Source organism: Adiantum capillus-veneris, chromosome 1 (assembly GCF_014529385.1).
Source record: "Adiantum capillus-veneris isolate H3 chromosome 1, ASM1452938v2, whole genome shotgun sequence".
Lineage (NCBI taxonomy): Eukaryota > Viridiplantae > Streptophyta > Polypodiopsida > Polypodiales > Pteridaceae > Adiantum > Adiantum capillus-veneris.
Window position 1 is genome coordinate 182,372,431 of NC_140931.1, and position 26,584 is coordinate 182,399,014.

The following is a 26,584-nucleotide window of genomic DNA, read 5'->3' on the forward strand; positions in this document are numbered from 1 at the left end:
CAGTGGCGGCATTACCTACTCGGAGCCGATTTTACGGTTTTCACAGATGATGGGAGTTTAAGCTACTTCTTGTCACGGAAGCAGCGATCGGAAAAAAGCAGATGCGGTGGGCAAACATCTTGTCACAGTTTACTTCCCGATTGTCCATGTGCAGGGATAGAAGAAATTGGTGGCAAATACTGTCCCGAACGCCGTTGGTTTTGGCTATTTCCGCGATACATCATGGGAACTTCGAGGATATGGTCAGTCACTATGCCACTCATGCAGATTTTGCATATGTATTCAGTTGAATACAAAAAAGGGAGATAGTAGCAGACTATTCCATTCGGGATGGCTACTTGATCAAGAAAATCATGTTGTGCGTTACACAGCCGTTGAGGGAAAAGGTTATAACCGAATGCCACTGTCCGCTTTATACGGGTCACCGCGGCATTGCTACCACCTTGAAAGGGGTAGAGAGATACTTCTTTTGACCGAGACTCTAGAAGGATGTGGACGAGTTTGTGCGTAGTTGCTTGGTATGCCAGAAGGTCAAGTTTGACAGGCATAAAGCATAGGGATTGTTACAGCCTTTACCCATACCCACCCACCCACCCTGGGAAAGTATCACAATGGATTTCATCTCCCAAGAACGATTGTTTATTGCCCAAGTCTTCAGATTATATGGCATGCCTGAGACGATTGTCTCCGACAGGACCCAGATTCACAACTTTGTTTTGGACAGCTATTTGGGAGAACATAGGCACCCGGTTGCAGTTCTCGTTCCACCCGCAGACTGACGGGCAATCAGAGATTGCTAATTCAGTGGTACTGGATTTGTTGAAGTCTTCTTTGTTGAATCAGAAGACTACTTGGGAAAGGTTTTTTTTTACCTTTGTTGGAATATGCCTATTGAAAACACGATTAACTCTTGGAGGGAGAAGGTGCCATTTGAGATTCTTGAATCTGCTACAAAGGTTCCACCCTTCCTTAGCACGAAAGATAAGATTTTTCTTTGAAGCCGACTAAGTTCATGAGGGACTTGGTCCGGAAGGCTTTGCAGAAATTTCAAAAAAGACAGAAAAAGGCAACAGATCGCCACTGTCGCGATTTGAAATTGAAGGAGAATGATTGGGTGCTCTTACATTATGGGAAGGCACTCTCGAGAAAAGGAAAAAAAAGAAAGGGAAAGGAGCGGCTTCTTTGAAAGCTTAGCATGAGACAGTGTGGATCTTTCCAGATTTTCCAAAAAGATAAATGATATCTCCTTTGGGCTGAAGCTGCCAGAATACTTGCAAGATTCACAATGTTTTTCATGTGAGTCTCTTAAAGCCTTTTAAAGGCGATGTGCCCGATGATGGGAAGCTAGATGTGCAACCCGAATTGGACGAAAACGAGCAGATACTCGTTCCAGAACAGAAATTGGCACAGAAAGAAAGAAAGAAGGTAAAGCGAACTGACGGTTCTTGGTTAAATTCAAGACCTACTTCGCAGTGGAAAGACCTAGCAAATATTCTTCGGAATGTGAATCTTTACCTTGAAACTTTTGGTTTAGCATACATAGTCTACTTCAAATGGAACCCAGAATTCAGCTTGGTCGGAGATCTAGTGCAGTGGGTTGCACAAGAGGGGAGTTACTCCGCTCCTTTGTCAACAGATGCCTCGATTTTCGAATACTAGAGTCACTGATGTCTCTTTGAGCTTCAGGGATACTGAGAGCTGAAGTATTCTACTCGATGACTTTATGAAATGGAATTCCGGAATATGAAACTGATTTGTTCTTGACTTATTTTTAAGTGCAGGAATTGATAGACGAAATGACTGCAACATTTCGGTCTGAATTATCTCGAATAGACATGGTTGCAATAGGGGTTAGTCAATCGGACATCTGTGAGGTCCTAAGTGGATCTAGATGTGATTGCTGACTGCATTGCCGATAAATCATGGTCTAAGATCCAAATGAATGTTGAATGTGATTTGTCATGTGATGTCCTGTGATGTTGTGTGATGTGACTGTCGATCGGTACATGTGCTAGATGTGTGTTCCTAGTGCGTAGATACTAACAGTCAATGACTGTTAAGACAGTTTATGGCTTCTGTCTGTTTTGCAGGCGTAATCGAGGGCGATTACAATGCTTTCAAGAGGGGGGTATGTCACAAACTGGTGACGTGGCTGCCCAGGACACACACCCCCCTGGCAAGGCCCCCTTTTGGGCGGGCTGATAAGGTGACATGGCTGCTGACTTGGCTGGCTGGCTGGTTGCGGTACAGAAAATGCTGACGTGGCAAACTCCGTACATCTGATGACGTGGCAGCCCGCAAATCGCGGTGGAACTTGCAGAGGCTGCAGCTACGGCAATGTTGCTTTTTGGCTAAGCATGTTGGGAGAGAGAGAAATCCTTTTGCTTTATTAAAGCATAAAAGAGAAAGAGATAGAAAGCGCCTTTGCTTTATTTTCCATCGAGCTTTTGGGGCTCTGCTTTTAGCATCCCTTGTAATCTTTAAATACATGGGTTGGCCTCTCATAACTCAGAGCATCTGGACGCAGAGTCTGAGTGTGAGCGCCTGCCCGCACTCTTGTACTTTGAACAAAGATTAATATAAAAAGAAATACCGAAAGGAACGCCAGACTTTGGGGCCAATATCTCTAGGCACGGAACTCCGCCAAGCCAGTGTCAAATCAATTGTGAACTGTGAACTGTTTTGAAGTATTTATTTGTGTTGTCGCGGTAGATTCTTGACTTCGAGTGTCCAAGTCTGTTACAGCTCTTGAAGCGTCACAGGGGTCAGTAAAGGCCAACAAGGATAAGGACTCAACCGGAACTTTTGAAGCGCAGGCAAAGAAGCAGAAAAGGAAGCCTTTTGTGTGTAAGTCGCTCGAGGAAAAGAAGGTCCTAATGGCTGAAAATAAATGCTTTATAGGCGAGCAGCCTGATCACTTTGCTACAAATTGTCCACAAAAGAAAGACCAGCTGACTCAGATGATAAAGAGGACCAAAAAGGTAAGAAGCCTAAACCCACGATAGGTTTGGTGCCATATATGGTGGGTGATAGGCCCAATACAGATGGCAACGAATTATACACAGCATGGGGTAAAGTTAGAGATCAGATGGCACTCGTCTTCTTTGATCCAAGTGCCAAAGCAGACTTTATCTCACCAGAGTTAGCTATGAAGCTGGGCATAAGAGCTGAGGAGATGGGGTACACGGCAGAGGCAAGGTTGGCATATCCTAGCCACTCAGAGTGTGTTACTCCCATTATTGAAAAGCTGCGTCTGCATATTCAGTCATATGTAGACACATAAGAATTTTATATCATGCCATTGGAAGGGTGTGATGCGCTACTTGGAATTCCAACGATGTTTAGAGTACATGGCGTGCTAGATGCCTTCGGAAAGACGATCACCCTTCAGCATAGAGGCAAAACGCATAAGAGCTGAGGAGATGGGGTACACGGCAGAGGCAGGGTTGGCATATCCTAGCCACTCAGAGTGTGTTACTCCCATTACTGAAAAGCTGCGTCTGCATATTCAGTCATATGTAGACACAGAAGAATTTTATATCATGCCATTGGAAGGGTGTGATGCGCTACTTGGAATTCCAACGATGTTTAGAGTACATGGCGTGCTAGATGCCTTCGGAAAGACGATCACCCTTCAGCATAGAGGCAAAATGCATGTTTTGGATGTGAAGCTCAAAGAGAAGTCTGTCCCTATTGTATCTACTTCGGCTATCACTTCTGTAATAAAGAATCATCTTTCTGTGTACTTGATTTTTGCACGTGATGTCTCAGATTATTGTCAGTCAAATTTATTTGTGTTACATAAAGAAAGGTTAGCATTTTTGCAAGAGTTTAGTGATTGTTTTTCTGATTCATTACCGTCACAATTGCCGCCAGAGAGACCTGAGGATCATCGGATAGATTTCATGCCAGGGTGTAGCCCACCAAATAGACCTCCCTACACGGTCAGCACGGCGCAGCAAAAAGAGATTATGGGCCAGGTTAAGGAGTATTAGAGAAGGGGCTGATCCAGCCTAATTCTTCACCCTTTTGCTCCCCAGTGCTCCTAGTACATAAAAAGGATGGCTCATGGCACATGTGTATTAATTACCGTGCGTTGAATAAGAATACCATCAAGAATAGGTTTCCTATTCCAAGGATTGATTTTATTCTCGATCGTTTAGAGGATGCTGCAATTTTCAACAGGATAGACCTTAAGAGTGAATACCATCAGATTCGTATAAGGCCAAAGGATGTGCACAAGACTGCGTTTAGAACGCCATTTGGTCTTTATGAGTTCCTACTGATGCCATTTGGTCTAACAAATGCTCCTGCCACGTTCACAGAATGAGAGACCGGATTTTCCGCTCGCATCAACAGTTTGTTGGGACGTTCTTCGTCAATGACATGATAGTCTATTCGAAGAATGAAGAGGAGCATAGGCGTCATAGGCTACTTGTCAATCCTAAGAAAAGTGAATTCTTATTGGAAGAGATCCACTTTCTTGGCCACGTAGCCTCAAAGGATGATGTCAAAATGGATCCCGCAAAGGTTGAAGCTATTAAGACATGGCCAGACTTGAAGATTGTGCACGATGCCAGAAGCTTCTTGGGATTATACTATAGAAGGTTTGTCAGGAATTTTGCAAAGATAGCATCACCTCTTCACGCTTTGCAAAAGAAAGAGGTCACTTTCAGATGGACCCAAAAAGAGATTTTAGCTTTTAGTCTCTTAAAGGAAAAGTTGACTTCAGATCTAGTAATTGTTTTGCCAGATCTCAGAAAGTCATTTGTGATCCAGTGTGACGCATGTGGCAGTAGCATCGGAGCAGTGCTAATGCAAGATGGACGGGTAGTAGCTTATGAAAGCCGAATTTTGCAAGGGCCAGAGAAGACTATGCAAGTCTATGGGAAAGAGCTCTTCGCCGTGATTCATGAGCTTTCTAGTTGGAAGCACTACCTCTTAGATGCTAACTTTGTTGTCCAAACAGACCATCAAACCTTGCGATACTTCTTGACACAGTCAAACCTATCTGAAAAGCATATGCGATGGGCAAACATTCTTTCTCTGTTTTACTTCCAAATTACGCATGTGGAAGGTAAGAAGAATGTTGTGGTTGATGCGTTATCAAGATGGCCACAAATTTCAGCTGTGTCAATTCCTTATCATCATAAGTTTATGACATGAGGAAATATGCTACTGAAGACTTCGCAAGGATTTTTGAACAGTTGCAAGAGGGGTAACATCATGAGCATTACCTCCTCAGAGATGATTTATGATGATGCATGGTAAGACTTTGTGTCACTAGGCCATTGCGACATAACGTCATGAAAGAGAGTCGTGTCCCATCGTATGCAAGGCATCATGGTATTGATGATACAGCGGTAGAGACATTCTTCTATTGGCCTACCTTGAGGAGAGATGTGGATGCCTTTGTGTGAGCATGCGTGATTTGCCAAAAGGTCAAGTTTGACAGGCAAAAGGCACCAGGGTTGTTACAACCACGGCCGATTCCGGATAAGCCATGGGAAAGCATTGCTATAGATTTTATCTTTGATCTTCCAAAAACCCCAACAGGGAATGATGGTATATGGACCATTATCTGCAAGTTGAGCAAGCAGGCCCATTTTATCCCTGTCAAGAAGAAGATAAAATCTGATCAGCTGGCACGCTTGTTCATGTACAATGTGTTTAAGTACCATGGTATGCCACAATCAATTGTCAGTGATCCCGATCCTTGCATGACAAGTTTGGTCTAAGAGGATTGTTTGAGAACATGGACACTAGGGCTCAAGTTCTCATCTTCATTTCATCCACAAACTGATGGACAGTCAAAAGAGGCTAATTCTATTGTCTTGGATTTGCTAAAATGCTATGTGTCAGATAATAAGGGCAAGTAGGAACAATATTTGCCTATGCTTGAGTATGCGTACAACAATACGGTGCACCTTATGAGATTGTTGAAGGCGGCAAAAAAGTTCCTCCCATTTTGCATACAAAGGACAAGATCTTTGAGGCAGATCGATACGTTGAGAACATGGATGAAATGTACAAGAAAATTAAAGTTGCCTTGGAGAAGACTCAAGCAAAGCAAAAAAAGGTTGCTGATCTTCACCGTCTTGAATTGCTGTTTTCACCTATTGATTGGATACTTTTACGGTTTGAAAAGGCAAGGTTAAAGAAGATTAAGGGCAAGAAAAGATTATTTCCGAAGTTCAGCATGCGTTATTATGGTCCTTTTCAAGTGCTTGATAAGATCAGTGATGTGGCTTATAGGCTGAAATTGCCTGATGCGTGGAAGATTCATAATGCGTTTCACGTGAGTCTTCTAAGACCCTTCGTAGGTGATGTGCCAAATGATATGCCAGATGAGGATCAGCCAGAAGTTGAGTAACTTGATGGGATCCTGGTACTTGAGCAAGTTTTGGCACATAAGGACAGAAAGGTTAAAGGACAAGTTGCAAGACGCTACTTGGTGAAGTTCATGAATTATCCACCTATGGATGCAAAGTGGATGGAAGAGCATCAATTGTCAGAGTCACCAAATGTATTGCAGCTTTACCTTGAAGCCTTTGGGTTATAGCCTACTTATATCCCAACCCAACGTGTACAAAGTAGTATAGCTAGCACATCAAATGTACATATGAATTCAATGTAATAGACAGAAATCACAAAAGTATGAAGGTCTCATTAAGTCATTTGTATCTATGTGTTACGACCTTTCTTGCGGATACACGCGATGATAAAAGAGTGCTAACAGCACAAGATCATCAGTCACGTGTATTTATGGTATGCAATCGAGGACGTTTGCGATTTCAAGAGAGAGGTATGTCACGAGGATGTGGCAACTGTTAACTATGCCACGAGGACGTAGCAACTGTTAACTATGCCACGAGGATGTGGCAACTGCTAACTTTAGTTGTTGGTTTCTTTCCAATGATCTTTCTTTTATTTTTGAGACCCTCTTTTTAAAGTTGCAAATGGCCGGACACTTTATGGCCAATGTGAACGGTAGTTTCACCCGCAGACGAGAAGCTGGTCGGCACTGGAACTCGCCTAGTAAAAGGATGTCTAGGCTCAGTTCAAGATCATGTAGGTCCCCCCGTCGCACTTAGCAAGTTGGTGGATACCAGGAAGTGAACTCAATAAAGGCATAATGCCAAGGTGGGGTTACCAAAGGAAAGTACCTGACAGTTGGGCCACATTGCATTTCTGAATGCAGCCCCAGTCGGTCACATGACCAGTGGGAGTCCAACGGAAGCATCCCCTAAAATTTAGGAAACTGCTATTTTGGGACCATGAAATCTGTTCGCGTCATTACCTCCGGAATGACAAGGGGAACATTTTAGAACTCTACTGCAAAGTCAACTGCGCAACCAATCGAGAGATTTTTAAGCGGCAAGCACGAAACGGGAAATTGCTTGTAAATGTGCTAAGTGGCACCTTTCATGCACTTTCCTCATGCAGAAGAAGGTAGCGTTGAATTTCTAGCTGGGAGAGCTCATTTGCAAGTTCTGTCACAGGTTCAAAGCTATTGACTGCAAGCTTTCCTTCTCATGTAAAGTGTGGTGCAAGAAGTCATGTCCTGCACACCTCACACTGCTTTCTCTCCCCCCTACGTGCAGTAATGCGATGTCCCACAAGAGGGCTCTTCATTTGACTCATGTACAGTTGTGAGGTCTTATGCGTTTTGTTGAGGCAAGAGCCTCTTTGAGCAGGAACAAGAGTAGCTCACTGCTGCTCCAAAAGTTGGCACTGGTGAGGGTGATAACCTCACCGTACATGTGCGCTTTCATCCCTGGTTATGCGCTTAATTTGATTTGTTTTTCAGCCATACGGATGCCAGAACCATTGGGAACAGTGCCCCACTGATAGAGGCCAGTTCAGGGACTGTTTAGGACTGAGCATGCTGAATTAACTGTTTTTGGGTAGAAATCAATGGGTTTATGTCAGGGGAAGTGAGTTCCAGCAGGGAAAATAGTTTCGGGCAAGTTTTGGGGCTGTTATGCTGCCAAAATTTTGCCAAAACATGTGGTATCTAGCTGGATACAGGTAAAGAATTCCCAGGACTCTTCTTTCTAATTTAACCTCTTAAAGAACAAAGAAATACCGAAAGGGGCGCCAAGTTTGGGGCCTATAAGTTGTTGGTGTCTGCTCGGAGCATTATAGCTTTTGAGTCGTGTGTGCGCTTTAGGTGTTAATTCCCGTCACAGGTTACCTTTCCAAAGTTCTCTCTGTGTGTGTCTAGAGTAAAGAATTTCGGGTGAAAGCGAAAGTCCACCGCCTTACGAGCCGGTTTCACTGGCTCTTGATTCGCGGCATTCCTCATCATACCAGCTGTTCTAGGGATGCTCCCAGAACGCCATCTCTGCTTAGGCTGGGTGTGTGGGTATGCCTCTGTTGCTGCATTATGTAATGTGTGTCAGAATAAAAGTAATCTCCTCTAGAGGTCGCCCTAGCCCCTCAGTCCACAGGCGTCTATCGATCCATCTATGTATACAGAGTCCGTCTCCCGCGTGAAAGTGTAGCGAGTAGGGACTGTTGTCCGTGGCCTATGTGCTACACATAACTGGAAAGAGATGGTCATCGACACAAGGGCATGATCCACTGCCACACCAACAGGTTTGGGTCCAACCGTGAGATCCTGGATACTAGAGATGAAGCTCGGCTGTGCCATGACATAATCCACTGTGCTGGATCCATGTCTGTGTGGAAAGCATGTAAAACCTCTCGCATCGGGAAATCTCTGTAGGCAATTCATAGTCACCAACCCATGTGCAATCCCCATGTCTATCAAGTGTCGTCCATACTCAGTATATTCCACATCTTGTGATAGTCTGGACAGGCCCGTCTCTGCAACATCCAACTCTCTCAGCATCTCCTCGGAAGTATCATAAAATACTGTCTAGTAATGGGCAATCCTAGCATTGAAGTCCACTAGAATGATAATGTCACCATCTCTAGAGAACTTCCATATGTCATCATCCAAAATAGAAAAGAGGGATTGCCCTTTGGGTGGTGCATATACTGACATACTCGGTGGAAAGTAGCAAATAGCAATGTAAAGATATCACACTGTCATGTGGAGTGTCGCTTCAATATCACGACTCTTCCATCTCGGTAAAAAGCAATCTTACCTTTTTCCCTTGCCGCTCTAATCTTCGGCATTACCTCTGCATATGAGCGAGCTGTGGGAGGGTAAGGTCATCTCTGAGAAAGATGTTTGTCTTCTTTAGAGTTGGTCTCTTCTTCAAAAAGTCCTTCACTTCCATGGAGTGCCCTTCTTTTTGAGGTTTCCTACTGCTTCCATTTTTCTAGTTGCCCACTCTCCAAGCTCTCATCGGCTCATGAACCCCCATCAAAGTCATGAGTTCTTTTACCTCTTCATCCACATTATCTTTGTCTTGAAAGCCGAAAATTCTCACATATAAAGCGCGCGCACGTCTTCTTTGCTCCTCTTCTAGTGTCAAGTTAATAACGGTGGGTGTAGACCTTGTTTCCTTGCCTTTTCCTTTCTTGGCAACCACGATCCATTTCTCGGCCTCATCCGCCGTCAGTTGAGTCTTTGTAGTAACATCCACCTAAGAAGTCGTCATTTCTTTGTGCTGCTCTTTCCCCTCTTTGATGCCCCGCACTTGCTCTTTAATCGTGTTGAGTTTTTCTATTATTGAGGATTGCAATTCTCCCTCTTCAAGTGTGCTTCATGATCGTGCAATGCAATCTCTTCACCTTGGGCCGTCACACGCTCTCCCACTACAATTATCTTGCTTTCTTGGACCAACACGCATTTTGCGAGCATCTTTATTGTGCCCAATAGGTTGCGGCTTGTTAATGGTTTCGCTCATTTCCTCTTTGCACTTTTGAATGGCATCCTCTAAAGGGTCGGTCTTATCGTTCTGCTTCCTCATGCTTGATTGCCACCGAAAACGAAAGTGTGACGAAAGTTCTGACGGTAGAAAGGAGACCACACTATATGCAAAGGTGCTTCCACATTATGTATACATGTTCCACATCCGGCATACATATCCAAAACACATTATGCATACAATTTTCCCCTTTCATGCAAATTTCTGCAATTTCTGAAATAACTGAATTTTCTGCGATTTCTACAAATTTTCTGCAATCTGAAATTTCTGAATTTCTGAATTGATTGCTGTCTGACAATTTATTCCTGAATTTCTGAAATTCTGCAGTCTAAATTTCTGAATTTATTCCTGCGGCGGGGGGGGGGGGGGGGGGGGGGGGGGGGGGGGGGGCTGAGGGGGGCTTCTTATTTGTGAGAAGGGCGTTTCTGGTATGGTTCGCGCAGATCAGCCAGGTGGTGCAGGTCTGCCAGTTACGCGCAGTATAGCTGGGCCGAATTACACACCCATCCTGTGTGAGTTGGAGAAGATGCTCTCTATAGAAAGCCATCTTCATGCCCAACTCCTGCATCGGCTCTATCCATGTCCTCCCGGTGTCCAGCTGGGTCAGGTCCTGGCGAATGAGTCTAGCAATCTCCATCCGTGTAAGAGACAACGATGGTGCATCAAGAGAGTACTGGAAGGGAGGTAATTTGTCCATGCTGAATCCATGTATCTGGAACCATGATGACATTTGTGCATACCAACATGACGTGTCCCCTTGTATAGCTAATTGTCTGGAGGACTCAAGGGCCAATCTGGTATATCTGTCTCTACTAGTATCCCATAAGTTGTGCATAAAGGAGACTAATCCAGTAAGCGCCTCTATCTCCACAAGGGGGGACTGCCAACTCTTGCTCTAATGATCTCGTGTGGCACGGAGGCCTTGGCTCTAACCAACTGAGAGATCATAGATACCAAGAGCCTCTCCATCCCTCTCCACCCATCCTGACCTACAGAGGGTCCCCAAACCTGAACCCCATAGAGCATAGTTGAAGCTACCAGTGTATCAAAGAGCCAGAGCTTTGTTCGGGATTCTTGGAGCTGAACCTGCGACCACACCCTCTCCAATCCTCCCAAGGCCGCATATGCTTTGGCCAGTCTAGTCTCTGCCGCTCTCGTCAAAGAAAACCTTGGCCCAGTGAAGACAACCCCAAGATAAGTGTATGCATACTGCAGTCTCCCGACCATAAGTGAATGTAGAGAGAGAAATGAAATGAAGTGAAATGTTATATTAAACGTCTTCAAAAGGCTAAAATGACCTATGAGACCAAACTGATACCATCTTGGTGGATCTAATACAATGTCTAGGTACAAAAATAAAAATGAAGTAAAGTGAGAAACTAAAATCATCATCAATGAAGTGAAGTAGAGAGAAATGAAATGAAATGAGATGTTATATTAACATCTTCAAAAGGCCAAAATGACCTATGAGACCAAAAAGTTACAATTGGTGAATCTGATACCATGTCTGAGTACGGAAATTACAAAGTTGCAAAGAACTAACACTAAAACACCAAGGAGAAGAGACAGAGAGGACATTTCTTGAAGATAGATACGCCTGTCTAACTTGAAATAGTAAAGGAAAACTGTTCTCACATCTTGTTCAAGACCCATGCGGCGATCATGAAGGGCTTGCTTCCTTCTTTCAAGACTCTGCTGCAGTGCAGCATTTCCTTTGGCCTTCAATACCGGAAAAACAAATTTGTCAGAAGCCTCATATGTAACAAACGATTAAACGGTAGTTCTTTGTGTACTCCAAACTACCTCTTTAGCAATCTTATTGCGCAGATCGTTTCTTGTTGCTTCCAGTCTTTGTATCACTAATCTGTGGAGAGTAACAGCTTACAGCGTCAAACGTCAATAATCAGGTAAAACTTTCAAAGACAGTTTATGTATGTGTCTGTGTGTGCACACATTAGAACTGGAATCTCTTTTCTTTGTGATGGGTAATTTACTAAATGCAAACAGTGTACAAAGAAATACAAAAATCACTTCAAAAAAACAGACCATTCTTGAGCGTGACCTGAGTCTGTGGACAGAGAGAGGCTCATCCACTCTGAATTAAATTCTCACACATTAGGCAGTTACTGTGGAGAGCAGAGTACATGGGAGACAGATTTATTGCAGAGTCCCTCATGAAATTACTAGGGTCGACTTCGAGCTACCTCAATTGTAGTAGAGGTGCTGACTAGATCCATGTCCATGATATATGGTTTCTGAGTTTCAAGTGCAGCTCTTTTTTTGAGCTGGAAACAATACTTGATGGCCTCAATACTGGAGTCTCAATTTCCCCCATCCTGAACAAGAGTGATGGTTATTATATTCAAGATTGCACAATGAGTTGGGAATTTCAGGATATCTTTGACTTCTCTGCAAGAAATGGATAAATCCATGCAGTTGAGAGTTTCCTCAAACGAGAATTAAAACAATTACCCAAGGAAACCATTTGTGAAGGCTTGATGTTAGCCACAGAAATCAACAATACTTGTTATGTTGTTGCAAAACATTTGCTTATATCTGAAATAGATTTGCAACGATCTCTGGCTAAAAATCAAAAATCTAGGAGAGCTAACTACTTTTGAGTGTGAAAAACTTATATAGAAGCAGTGTCTTTAAAGGACTGTCTAGATGGTATGTAATGACTCATACAAACAAAATGCTGTAGGCGTTTTCACAACAGCTTTAAGGCCTGGAATATACTCACTCTTCGTCTCCTGACAAGACTGCCTCAGGGGTTCTTTTTGTGACCTGCATCAAAAGGCAGGATGTTAAGTGACATTTGACCAGAGGATTATCCTAAATAGTATTCAAAAAAGTTATCAAGTACGCTTCACTGCATTAAAACATACTACAGCTAGCACGCAGAAACATTGATCATTCCGCGATAAGATGTCGTAGCATCACTTACAGATAGGCCCCATATTGATGATCGGCGACTGCTCGAGGTCATGGTTGGAGTGCCTACAGTTCTACTAGAGCTTGTGCCTGATATATAATTTGAGGCCCCTGTTCTTGGGGTTGTCCCCACCGAGAACTTGTTGTTCCAACGAGACTGATCTAATCCAAGTGTACTCGTGCTCAACATTCCAGTTTCCATGTGTTCCTCATGCAGCCCTCTGGAGTTTCCAAGATTAACTGATCGCGACAACACTTTACTTGACTGACCATGGCTTGTTCGGCTATTTTTGTGCCGCTCGTCTTCAGAGTCTTCATCTTCATAAGCCTGTAGCATTGTAAGAGCATGTATAGTTTATGGCACAACCAAAGCATTGCCAATAATTACAGTTATTGCTTCTCAATTATCCTAACACCTCTTCACTAAATTCTTGTTGAAAAGCAATAACAGCCTAACCATGCACCCCATAGGTAAACAGCATTGCTGGGAAGGGAAAATCTTATTAACGCACATACCTTGCTATCATAAACGTCACTCCCTTCGTTGCCACTACTTTCACTCATGCTTCCACTGAGAAGCCTCTCAGGATCTTCATCAAGCTCCTGATCCTGATCCTCCTCCGCCTCCTGATAATCTTCATCATGCACCTGTAGAACTTCTCCATCAGAGGAAGCCTCACTTGGAGTATCTTCCGCCCGTGCATATGCACTTGGGGAATGCCGACTTGACTGAAGTTCCTCCTACAGAAAATGTCAAATCAGGCGCTGCCAAAACACCTTGAAAGCTGCCCCTCTTTGTAATAAAAACACTTGCCAACACTTGGTGCAAAATTCAGATTGCATTTAGAGTTGCCTATTTTTACTATCGATATAACTTCTGATAATTACAGAAACAGTTTGTCCACAGGTCAACTTTGGCCCCAAGGACTCAGGCAGAGTCACCTCCAATTTGTGATGCAGCCTAGACATGTAAAAGTGGTACATTCCACCTATGCACACGCCTATGCACAACCCACAAGAGCGCAAGCAAACAATAACTATTCATATCTCCATTTATGCATTACAATACAACAGCTTGACCATCTTGGACTGCATTTGCATCACGACCACTTTAAGACTAGGAAGCATAGTCATGAAAAAAGTACTACGCTTATAAATTGAGGAACTGCGTGTCATAAACCATCAATTCTGAAGTTTACTGCACTGAATCCCTCCAATATCCCAGATACATTGACCTAAGATGCTCTATGCCTTAAAAATCTCAACACCATGGTATACTCAAACAAGTTATGGCTACAAACAGACCGTGATGTCATCCTGTACCTCAAAAACCCTTTCGTACTCCTCCAGAAGAGTTGTGATAATAGCCTGGGCAGAATTGGCTGCTGCAGCTGCTGCCAGAAGCTGGGCCGAATTGTCACCACTAATGTCTGAGTCATCTTCAAGTCCACATTCACCCGTCAGAAGGGGCTTCAACAGCAAAGGTGCCATGCAAGCAGCAACAGCAGATGCTGTCATACGATTTTCAGCTGAGTGTAAAGCAATTGTACGCATCATCTTCAGCACTCTACAGTCAAAAGATAAAGTTCAATAATCTTTGACAGATTAAAACGTTGAAACTAGAACATCACCACCTTGCGAGTCCAAGGACTTTGAAGGTTTAAAGTAATGCACACCTTTGAAGTAGCCTGCGATTTGGTTCTGGGAATGTTTCTGAAACGGCAGCCTTCATCGCAAGGACTTGTGTCTCCCTACGCTCACACCCTGTTCAAAAATCTCATTTTTATGTCTCAGCGAAATTATATTAACAGTCGGTCCAACTCTCCATAAAGACATGTTATACATTACTTTGAGCTTCAAGCAGAGCTGAGCAGCAAGGTGTCGGAACAGGCAGAGATGGGAGTTCTCTAAGGACATGCTGTAGAGAATCAAAAGCAAAACTTGACAATCGAAAACTTTGCTTACTTCACAGAAAACAAACTTCATTAATCATTGTACCTTGATGCAGTCACCTATGACATGTGCATCTTCATCGGGGCCAAAGTGAATCTTTCCTAGCGATTACAAGCCAGAAAATTCTTTGTCAGCACTAAGTTTTCTGTGTGCACAATTGGACATATTTCAGCTGCATTCTCAATCATTCTTCTTAAATCATATTAAGTACTTTAATTGGACCCATTAGGCCAATCGCTTTGAGTTTCTATAATAGCAAATCTTTAGGTGGTTGGCAACAAAAGACGATGTATTCTACCTGCAAACTTGAGGTCCTTTCATGCATAATAATCCCCACACTAAAACCAAACACCTCATACTCATAGGCTCGTGATCATCATGGATGAATATTAGCAAACTAAGCTCACACCCTTACTCTTTGCAATGTATAAAATCAACCAAATAAATAAAAATCTGGAAAGAAATAAAACCCTACGTCAAAATTAAGCCCTCCACTCAAAGCATCCATAGGAAATGTATGTCAAGGGATACCATTGTCCTCGAACGTTTCTCCAAGTCGCTTGTTACATCACACTTCTCCTTCTTTGATACTCAAAGCTTCCCCACTACCATCACATTGCACGGATGCCTCTGAATAACTCTTGGATCCACATCTAATACAAGATTCCAAGCATCAAATATATTCATCAGAGGAGAGACTCCACCTCTTGATTAAACCAACGTGTACATCCTCCACCCAACCCAGATAAGAGCACCGGCCTAATATATATGGGTGGTCAAAAACGTAACCCTTCTAGGGGGGAAGGCCTCTTAACCTTCGCCTCTTGATCCAAACAAATGGGCACACCATGGAAGGAAGACGTTGGATTTTTGCCTCCTAATCCAAGCCAATGATAACTCATCCATCCAAACCAGATGAGAACCCCAATCCCATGTACATGGGTGGTCTTGGCGTCTAGTAGATGTTGATAAAGCTCTCTCTCTCTCTCTCTCTCTCTCTCTCTCTCTCTCTCTTTACAGAGAGCATCTTCTCCAGCTTACGGAGGACGGTTTTGTGACGAGGCCCATGTACATGGACACCCACTTGTCTCATGGGGTCCGATGTGCTATTGGCCAGATACGCACATCTTCACACCAGCTGCGGATCGAGACTGGGAGATACAGCGGAGTACCAGCAGAGGCCAGGACATGCCCCCTATGTGACATAGAGCCTGAGACAGAGTTGCACTACACATGCCACTGCCCCGTCTATTACGAGATACGAGGCCGCTTCCACTGCTTGTTCAGAGAGGGCTTTGGACCACTCTCCAGAGTCATGCGGTACGAGGATCAGAGATGCTTGGGTTTGTTTTTGCTCGAGCTGCGCAGACACAGAGAGAGCCTGATGAGAGGAGAGGCTAGCCAGCATCAGAGACAGATCACAGACTTCTTTAGAGCAGACATTGGACGCCCGGAGGAGTTACTACCACAGCAGAGCTCGCCGCCTCACGCCAGAGGCACACTGATCGATCGGGCGACCGAGCTGGGGAGATCCAGACGCTCGCGACTACGGAGGACTACACAACACCGACGGAGGCTGCATCAGAGGATTCGGATCACTTTGGCCCGACATGCACGACGCCCCGTCAGACTACTGACCATGGAGGAGATTGATGAGATCCGCCAACGATCGATGCTGGATCTCTTGTGATTTTAGCTATCCCAGCTAGCTGATTAGTTCACACCTTGGAGTTTAGGATTCCATAGTAGTCATTTAGTCATTTTGTCATATTGTCATTGTCATTTTCATTTCATTTTGTTACTTTTGTTACTCAGACTTTGTATCAGATCCACCACATTGTAACTTTTAGGTCTCATAGGTCACTTTGGCCTTTTGAAGACGTTAATATAACATTTCATTTCATTTCATTTCTCGCCCTCCCCCGTCGCACCCACCCTCCCCCCTGCCGCCCTGCTGCTCCCGCGCGCCCCCCTGTCGCACCCACCCTCCCCCCTGTCGCCTTGCTGCTCCCGCGCTTCCCCTGCGATGGTGCCCTCCCACGCGCTGCTGCACCTTAGCAAACCCGCGCACGCCGCCCCCCCCCGTTTGCTCGCACCCTGCTCTTGCCCTGCCCCCCCCCCCCCCCCCCCCCCCCCCCCCCCCCCCCCCCCCCCCCCCCCCCCCCCCCCCCCCCCCCCCCCCCCCCCCCCACCCCCCCCCCCCCCCCCTCCGACTGCCTTGGCAACCCGCCCCCCACCCCTTCCTCTACGCGTATCATGTCCCCCAAGTTTCCCTACGTGTAGCATGTCCCCCAAGGTTTCCTATGCGTAGGAGGTAAAATTCTTTTCGTTAAAAGCGTAGGATGCCCCCCCCTTCTGCTACGCGTAGGAGGTTTTTTTTTTTTTTTTTTTTGGCCCCGCCCCCACCACTTTGCAACTTTCGGGCTCATAGGTCAGTATGCCCTTTTGAAGACTTTAATATAACATTTCATTTCATCTCTAACATACTTCACCCCCCTCCCCCCCCCCCCCCTCCCTCCCCCCCCCATTCACTTTTGTTTTCGAGACACACACACAACTGAGCATATTGAGGGCACCTGGCCACACCGCCTCGCGCTCCACCACTCGTCGCGATCGCCATCAGTGTGGGTGCACACGTACATCCAGTGACTCCCAGCCGCCGCGTCCGCTGTTAAGGTGGGTGCACACGTACACCTAACTCCCTTGCGGACGACAGTCAAACATGAGGAAGATGAACAATAAAGCCGACCCCCTAGAGGATGCCATTCAAAAATGCAAAGAGGAGATGACGGAGATCATGACCAAGCTGAACCACAACCTCTGGGGCACAATAAACATACTCGAAGGACGCGTGCTAATCCAAGAGAGCAAGATAAGCACGCTGGAAGACCGAGTGACAACCCACGAGGAAGAGATCGCGTCACTCAAGAAAGAGCTCGTCGGAGCACGATCAAGAAACACACTGGAAGAGGGCGAACTGCAACCCTCAGTAAGCGAAGAAATCAACACGATCAAGGAGCAAGTACGGGCCATCAAAGAAGGAGAAGAGCAGCATAAAGAAATGACGACTTCTTGGGTGGATGTTCTTACCAAAACTCAACAAAAGGCGGACGAAGCCGAGAAATGGATCAAGGTGGCCAAGAAAGGAAAAGGCAAGGAGATAACGCCCACGCCCACACCCAACAACATCATTAATCAGACACTAGAGGAGGAGCAAAGGAGAAGGGTGCGCGCTTTACATGTGAGAATTTGCGATCTTAAAGACAAAGGCAATGTGGACGAAGAAGTAAAAGAACTCACAACCTTGATGGGGATTCATGAGCCGACGCACACAAGGACATGGAGAGTGGGCAACATAAAGAAAAATGGAAGCAGTGGAGAAACCTCAAAAGAAAGAGCACTCATCATCCGTTTTCCGTCCATGGAAGCAAAGAAGACATTCTTGAAGAAAAGACCAACTCTTAAAGAGACTGGCATCTTTCTCGGGGATGATCTAACCCTATCGCAGATCGCTCATATGCAGGAAGTAATGCCAGAGATTAGAGCGGCAAGGGACAAAGGCAAGATCGCTTTTTACCGGGACGAAAAAGTGGTAATACTAGAACGACGCTCCACATGATGGTGCGAGACTTATGGGACCACACTCAAAGTAGCTGCCTGGAACTGCAATGGATCTATGCGTCTTGATGTGGGTGCCTTTGAGGATAGCTTTACTGGTAGAGACATCATCTTTTACTCTGAGACACACCAGGCCCCTGGGCAATCCATGCCTCACATCAGTGGATACATGAGGGAGACGGCTTACAGACAGGAGACACGCTTAGAGCACAGAGGGCGGGGCTCGGGGGGAGTGGCAGTGTTATTTAGAGAGGATCTGCAGCCACTGATACATATAGCCCGCAGGGACGAGCAAGCTAGGTACATGTGGGTGAGACTGAAAGCAGAGACAGGCAGATACCTCTATCTAGCTATTTGCTACTTTCCCCCGACTACATCAGTTTATGCATCACCCAGAGGACAGTCCCCTTTCTCTATTTTGGATGATGACATATGGGAGTTCTCTAGGGATGGTGACATTATCATCCTAGGGGACTTCAATGCTAGGACTGCCCATCACCAGGCAGTGTTTTATGATACTTCAAAGGAGATGCTAAGAGAACTAGATGTTGCAGAGACGGGCCTTTCCAGACTATCACACGATGTGGAATGTACTGAGTATGGGCGACACCTGATAGACATGGGCACTGCACATGGATTGGCCATCTTGAACGGCCTACAGAGATTTCCTACTTCGGGAGGTTTTACATGCTTCCCACACAGACATGGAGTGAGCACAGTGGACTATGTCATGGCACAGCCGAATCTCATCTCTAGTATCCAAAATCTCACAGTTGAGCCCAGACCGATCGGGGTGGGAGTGGATCATGCTCTGGTGTCGATGACCATCTCCTTCCAGTTTAGTGTAGCACACAGGCCACGAGTAGCAGCCCCTACTCGCTACACATTCACGCGGGAGACGGATTCTCTATACATGGACAGAATCTACAGACGTTTATGCCCTGAGGACCCGGGGCGACCTCTGGAAGAGCTAACTACTATACTAACACGGACATTACATGAGGCAGCAGCAGAAGCATACCCACACACCCAGCCTGAGCAGAGCCGCCGATCAGGGAGCATGCCTCAGAACAGCTGGTACGATGAGGAGTGCCGCCAGACTAGAGCCAGACTTCAGAGGGAGGTGTTGTTGGGGGACGTCACTCACAGACAGTCACAGATTGACTTCCGACGCCTGGTGCGGCGGAAGAAGAGGGCTTTTTTGGCTCGACTCGAGCAGGACCTATATCAGCTATTCTTGAGTCAGGACTCGCATGAGGCGTGGTGGCTCTTTCATGAGCAATCCCCCCACCCTGCTATTTCCTCCACAGAGACTTGGGGGTAGTACGCATCATCTTTGTACACAGTACATGGACAGCCGACCCTGCCCAACCCCGCCGATCCATGCCCACACGCATGTGTCTTTTTCACCACTGAGATGGTGAAGAAAGCTATTGACAGGATGAAGACTGGGAGAGCATATGATCATGATGGCCTAGTCGCTGAGCATTTCATGCATGCCAAAGACCTACTAGCAGGGCTTCTGGCAATTATGTTTAACCGGGCCATGTGTAAGGGCCTACCAGACTCTTGGAGCCTATCTACGATCATACCTATCTTCAAATCAGGAGACCCCATGGAGCCTGGGAATTATCGCACTATTATGATTGGGCACACACTGGCACGGTTGTATGCATCCATTCTGGAGCAACAGCTGAGTAGATGGGCAAAGAGGGAAGGGATACGTGCAACTGGGCAGGCAGGATTCAGGAGAGGCTTCTCTACTCTTGACCATATCCTAACACTCAGGGCCATCATCGAAGAAGGCAGATCTCATGGGAGACGGATCTATTGTAGCTTTGTGGACTTCCGCAAAGCTTTCGACACGATCCCCAGAGCTAGACTGATGCGCAGACTACAGAAAATGGGAGTACCCACAGAACTCATTTGGGGGGTCATGGCATTGTACAGATTAGTAGTAGGGCATGTACGCACCCCGGAGGGACTTTCTACACCGGTTCACTCCACTATTGGGGTGAAGCAGGGCTGCCCGCTCTCTCCTACTCTTTTCGGTATGTATGTGGATGAGGTTTCTGACTACATTGACAACGATGGGGATAAAGGTGCTCAATTGGCAGGGACATGGATTCCACTTTTGTTATATGCTGATGACATAGTGTTGATCTCCGAATCCCCAGATGGAATGCAACGTCAATTGGATGCTTTGCATACGTTTGCCCACGAAAGTGGTTTGTCTGTCAACCTGGGTAAAACCAAGGTTATGGTGTTTAATACCACCCCACAGTGGATGAGGAGGTCAACACCTACATTCACATACGGCCAGGAGACGGTGGAGTACACAGACGCTTACACTTACCTTGGAGTGGTTTTTAGCGGACCTGCATTCTCACTCAGAGGAGCAGCAAAGACCAGACTTACTAGAGCCCACGTAGCATTGGGTAGATTGGAGAGGATGTGTTCGCAGGTTCAGTTTCAGGAGCCTCGGACGAAGCTCTAGCTCTTTGACACCTTGGTGGCTTCAACACTGCTCTATGGAACCGAGATATGGGGACCTTCACTGGATCACCACGGGAGGCCGGGTCGCTCAGACGGATGGGGGAACATGGAGAAACCTCTCGTCTCTATGATCTCGCGGCTCATTAGAAGCAAGGCATCAGTACCACGGGCCATTATCCAAGCAGAGCTAGCGGCCCCCCCACTTGTGGTGGAGGCGCTCACCAAATCAGTCTCCTTCATAAACCGCACATGGGCACTTCCTAGAGACAGATATGCTCGCATAGCACTCGAATCATCTCGACAGCTAGCCATACAAGGAGATACAACATGCTGGTATGGGGAGATGACATCATGGTTTCAAGCACATGGGTTCAGCATAGACAGGCTGCCACCATTCCAGTACTCATTGGATGCACCATCTCTCACTCTTACACAGTCAGAGATCACCAACCTCATCCGCCAAGACCTGACCCAGCTAGACACCAGGAGGACATGGATACAACCAGCACAGGAATTGGGCACGAAGATGGCTTTCTACAGAGACCACCTCCTCCAGCTGACGGAAGATGGTTTTGTGGCGAGACCCAGATACATGGATACCCACTTGTCTCATGGGATACGATGCGCTATCGGCCAGTTACTCACATCTTCTCACCAGTTGCGGATTGAGACTGGGAGATACAACGGAAGTAGCGAGAAAGAGTACACAGAGGACAGGACATGCCCTTATGTAACATGGAACCTGAGACAGAGCTACACTATACATGCCGCTGCCCCGTCTACTACGAGATACAAGGCCGCTTCCATTGCTTGTTCAGAGAGGGTTTTGGACCGCTCTCAAGAGTCATGGGATACGAAGATCAGAGATACCTGGGTTTGTTCTTGCTCGAGCTGCGCAGACACAGAGATAGCCTAATGAATGGCGAGGCTAGCCAGTCTCAAAGACGGATCACAGACTTCTTCAGAGCAAACACGGGACAACCGCAAGAGCCACTCCCACAGCAGAGCTCCCCCCCGTCTCACACCAGAGGCACACTGATTGACCGAGCGATTGAACTCGGGAAATCCAGGCGCCCGCGACTACGAAGAACTACACAGCATCGACGAAGGCTACGACAAAAAATTCGGAGCACGCTGGCCAAACATACACGACGCCCTGTCAGGCTACTTACCATGGAGGAAATTGATGAGATTCGCCAACGACCGATGCTAGATCTCTTGTGATTCAGCTATCCCAACAAGCCGCCCATTATTCTGCTCAGCTTTTTGCTTGACTCACATAGACCAACTTAGGACCCCATAGTATATATCTTTATTTAGTACTATTGTTAGATTATTTTGTTACTCTGACTTTGTATCAAATACACCACCTTGTAACTTTTGGGACTCATAGGTCATTGTGGCCTTTTGAAGACGTTAATATAACATTTCATTTCATTTCATCTCTCTCTCTCTCTCTCTCTCTCTCTCTCTCTTCTCTCTCTCTCTCTCTTCTCTCTCTCTCTCTCTCTCTCTGTGTGTGTGTGTGTGTGTGTGTGTGTTGTGTGTGTGTGTGTGTGTGTGTGTGTGTGTGCTGTGCCGCCTGCAGCCCCGCGCGCTGCTGTGCCCGCCCCCCCTCGCCTTGCTGCGCTGCTCGTGATCGCTGCCCGGCTCCCCCCCGCCCCCGCCCGCTGCCTCTGCAACCCCTCGCGCCTCTGCAACCCTCGCTACCCTCCCGCTCCCCGCCAGGTGTCCCCCCCCCCCCTCCCCTCCTTCTACGCGTAGATAGAATGTCCCCCCCCCCCCCCCCCCTTCCTCTACGCGTAGGATGTCCCCCCCCCCCCCCCCCTCTCTTCTTCTACGCGTAGGAAGTTTAAATTATATATATATATATATATATATATATATATATTATTTTTTATTATTTTATTTTATTTATTTTTTTGGACATGGTATCAGATTCGCTCTGTTGTATCAGCTTGGTCTCATAGGTGATTTTGGCCTTTTGAAGACATTAATATATCATTTTATTTCTTTTTCTTTTTGAAGACGTTAATATATCATTTTATTTCATTTTAGTGACTCCTTGGCGTACGGCGATCAAGCATGAGGAAGCTGAACGATAAAGCCGACCCCCTAGAGGATGCCATTCAAAAGTGCAAAAAGAAAATGACGGAGATCGTTACCAAGATGAACCGCAATCTCTTGGGCACAATAAACATGCTCGAAGGACGCGTACTGATTCAAGAGAGCAAGATAAGTACGCTGGAAGACCGAGTGACGACTCAAGAGGAAGAGATTGCGTCGCTCAAGAAAGATCTCGCTGAAGCACAATCAAGAAACACACTGGAAGAGGGCGAACTGCAACCCTCAATAATCGAAGAAATCAACACAATCAAGGACCAAGTACGGGCATCAAAGAGGGAGAAGAGCAACACTAAGAAATGACGACTTCTTGGGTGGATGTTCTTACCAAAACTCAACAGAAGGCGGATAAAGCCGAGAAATGGATCAAGGTGGCCAAGGAGGGAAAAGGCAAGGAGATAACGCCCACGTCCACACCCACTATCATTAATCAGACACTAGAGGAGGAGCAAAGGAGACGGGTGCGCGCTTTACATGTGAGAATTTGCGGTCTTAAAGACAAAGGCAATGTGGACGAAGAAGTAAAAGAACTCACAGCCTTGATGGGGGTTCATGAGCCGACGCACACAAGGGCATGGAGAGTGGGCAACATAAAGAAAAATGGAAGCAGTGGAGAAACCTCAAAAGAAAGAGCACTCATCCTCCGTTTTCCCTCCATGGAAGCGAAGAAGTCCTTCTTGAAGAAAAGACCAACTCTTAAAGAGACTGGCATCTTTCTCGGGGATGATCTCACCCTCTCGCAGATCGCTCATATGCAGGAAGTAATGCCGGAGATTAGAGCGGCAAGGGACAAAGGCAAGATCGCTTTTTACCGGGACGAAAAAGTGGTAATACTAGAACGACGCTCCACATGATGGTGCGAGACTTATGGGACCACACTCAAAGTAGCTGCCTGGAACTGCAATGGATCTATGCGTCTTGATGTGGGTGCCTTTGAGGATAGCTTTACTGGTAGAGACATCATCTTTTACTCTGAGACACACCAGGCCCCTGGGCAATCCATGCCTCACATCAGTGGATACATGTGGGAGACGGCTTACAGACAGGAGACACGCTCAGAGCACAGAGGGCGGGGCTCGGGGGGAGTGGCAGTGTTATTTAGAGAGGATCTGTAGCCACTGATACATATAGCCCGCAGGGACGAGCAGGCTAGGTACATGTGGGTGAGACTGAAAGCAGAGACAGGCAGATACCTCTATCTAGCTATTTGCTACTTTCCCCCGACTACATCAGTTTATGCATCACCCAGAGGACAGTCCCCTTTCTCTATTTTGGATGATGGCATATGGGAGTTCTCTAGGGATGGTGACATTATCATCCTAGGGGACTTCAATGCTAGGACTACCCATCACCAGGCAGTGTTTTATGATACTTCAAAGGAGATGCTAAGAGAACTAGATGTTGCAGAGACGGGCCTTTCCAGACTATCACACGATGTGGAATGTACTGAGTATGGGCGACACCTGATAGACATGGGCACTGCACATGGATTGGCCATCTTGAACGGCCTACAGAGATTTCCTACTGCGGGAGGTTTTACATGTTTCCCACACAGGCATGGAGCCAGCAAAGTGGACTATGTCATGGCACAGCCGAATCTCATCTCTAGTATCCAGGATCTCACAGTTGGGCCCAGACCGGTCGGGGTAGCAGTAGATCTTGCTCTGGTGTCGATGACCATCTCTTTCCAGTTCAGTGTAGCACACAGGCCACGGGTAGCAGCCCCTACTCGTTACACATTCACACGGGAGACGGATTCTGTATACATGGACGGGATCTACAGACGCCTATGCATTGAGGACCCGGGGGAACCTCTGGAGGAGCTAACTACTATACTGACACAGACATTACATGATGCGGCAGCAGAAGCATACCCACACCCAATCTGAGCAGAGCCGCCGATCAGGGAGCATGCCTCAGAATAGCTGGTACGATGAGGAGTGCCACCAGACTAGAGCCAGACTTCACAGGGAGGTGCTTTTGGGGGACGTCACTCACAAACAGTCACAGATTGACTTCCGACGCCTCGTACGACGAAAGCAGAGGGCTTTTTTGGCTCGACTCGAGCAGGATCTATATCAACTATTCTTGAGTCCGGACTCGCGTGAGGCATGGCGGCTCTTTCATGAGCAATCCCCCCCCCCCCCCCGCTATTTCCTCCACAGAGACCTGGGGTCAGTACGCATCATCTTTGTACACAGTACCTGGACAGCCGCCCCTCCCCAACCCCCCCGACCCATGCCCACACACATGTGCTTTTTTCACCGCTGAGATAGTGAAGAAAGCTATTGACAGGATGAGGACTGGGAGAGCATATGATCATGATGGCTTAGTCGCTGAGCATTTCATGCATGCCAAAGACCTACTAGCAAAGCTTCTATCAATTATGTTTAACCGTGCCATGTGTAAGGGCCTACAGGACACTTAGAAAAAATCTACGATCGTACCTATCTTCAAGTTAGGAGACCCCATGGAGCCTGGAAATTATCGCACTATTATGATTGAGCACAGACTGGCACGGTTGTATGCATCCATTCTTGAGCAACAGTTGAGTAGATGGGCAGAGAGGGAAGGAATGCGTGCAACTGGGCAGGCAAGGTTCAGGAGAGGCTTCTCTACTCTTGACCATATCTTGACACTCAGGGCCATCATCGAGGACGGCAGATCTCATGGGAGACGGATCTATTGTAGCTTTGTGGACTTCCGCAAAGCTTTTGACACAGTACCCAGAGCTAGATTGATGCGCAGATTACAGGAAATGGGAGTACCCACAGAGCTCATTTGGGGGATCATGGCATTGTACAGATCAGTAGTAGGGCATGTACGCACCCCAGAGGGACTTTCTACACCGGTTCACTCCACTATTGGGGTGAAGCAGGGCTGCCCGCTCTCTCCTACTCTTTTCGGTATGTATGTGGATGAGCTTTCTAACTACATTGACAGCGATGGGGATAAAGGTGCACAGCTAGCAGGGACATGGATTCCACTTTTGTTATATGCTGATGATATAGTGTTGATCTCCGAATCCCCAGAGGGAATGCAACGTCAATTGGATGCTTGGCATACGTTTGCCCACGTAAGTGGTTTGTCTATCAACCTTGGTAAAACCAAGGTTATGGTGTTTAATACCACCCCACACTGGATCAAGAGGTCAGCACCTACATTCACATACGGCCAGGACACTGTGGAGTACACAAACGCTTACACTTACCTTGGAGTGGTTTTTAGCGGACCTACATTCTCACTCAGAAGAGCAGCAGAGACCAGACTGACTAGAGCCCACGCAGCATTGGGTAGATTGGAGAGGATGTGTTCACAGGTTCAGTTTCAGGAGCCCCGGACGAAGCTCTAGCTCTTTGACACCTTGGTGGCTTCAGCATTGCTCTATGGGGCTGAGATATGGGGACCTTCATTGGATCACCACGGGAGGCAGGGTCGCACAGACGAATGGGGGAACATGGAGAAACCTCTGGTCTCTATGATCTCGCGGCTCATTAGAGCCAAGGCATCAGTAACACGGGCCATTATCTGAGCAGAGCTGGCGGCCCCCCCACTAGTGGTGGAGGCGCTCACCAGATCAATCTCCTTCATAAACCGCACATGGGAACTTCCCA

At 46.6% G+C, this 26,584-nt stretch overlaps 2 protein-coding genes across 7 annotated transcripts in view; one reads left to right on the forward strand and one right to left on the reverse strand.

The window, feature by feature from the left end:
• The window catches only part of LOC147466122 (rho GTPase-activating protein 6-like), a 57,762-nt gene that overhangs the window by 18,623 nt on the left and 12,555 nt on the right, over nucleotides 1-26,584 (reverse strand). For 4 of the 6 annotated variants that reach the window (XM_086524164.1, XM_086524141.1, XM_086524150.1 and 1 more), the window contains 9 exons: nucleotides 14,778-14,833; nucleotides 14,628-14,697; nucleotides 14,456-14,543; nucleotides 14,103-14,346; nucleotides 13,296-13,520; nucleotides 12,793-13,107; nucleotides 12,589-12,632; nucleotides 11,649-11,709; nucleotides 11,481-11,564 (listed from right to left, as the gene is read on the reverse strand). In XM_086524164.1, coding sequence (XP_086380290.1) covers nucleotides 11,481-11,564; nucleotides 11,649-11,709; nucleotides 12,589-12,632; nucleotides 12,793-13,107; nucleotides 13,296-13,520; nucleotides 14,103-14,346; nucleotides 14,456-14,543; nucleotides 14,628-14,697; nucleotides 14,778-14,833 — 1,187 coding nt within the window. The remainder of the gene's footprint in view (nucleotides 1-11,480; nucleotides 11,565-11,648; nucleotides 11,710-12,588; nucleotides 12,633-12,792; nucleotides 13,108-13,295; nucleotides 13,521-14,102; nucleotides 14,347-14,455; nucleotides 14,544-14,627; nucleotides 14,698-14,777; nucleotides 14,834-26,584) is intronic. The other 2 variants (XM_086524173.1, XM_086524181.1) reach the window with 2 other exon arrangements.
• On the forward strand, nucleotides 18,409-19,674 carry LOC147466123 (uncharacterized). Its single transcript, XM_086513392.1, has one exon. The coding sequence runs from the start codon at nucleotides 18,409-18,411 to the stop codon at nucleotides 19,672-19,674; it is 1,266 nt and encodes a 421-aa protein (XP_086369518.1).

What these genes read in the sequence shown, in the direction of transcription:
- LOC147466123 (XM_086513392.1), top strand. Translation starts at nt 18,409, where the DNA reads ATGCGTCTTGATGTGGGTGCCTTTGAGGATAGCTTTACTGGTAGAGAC.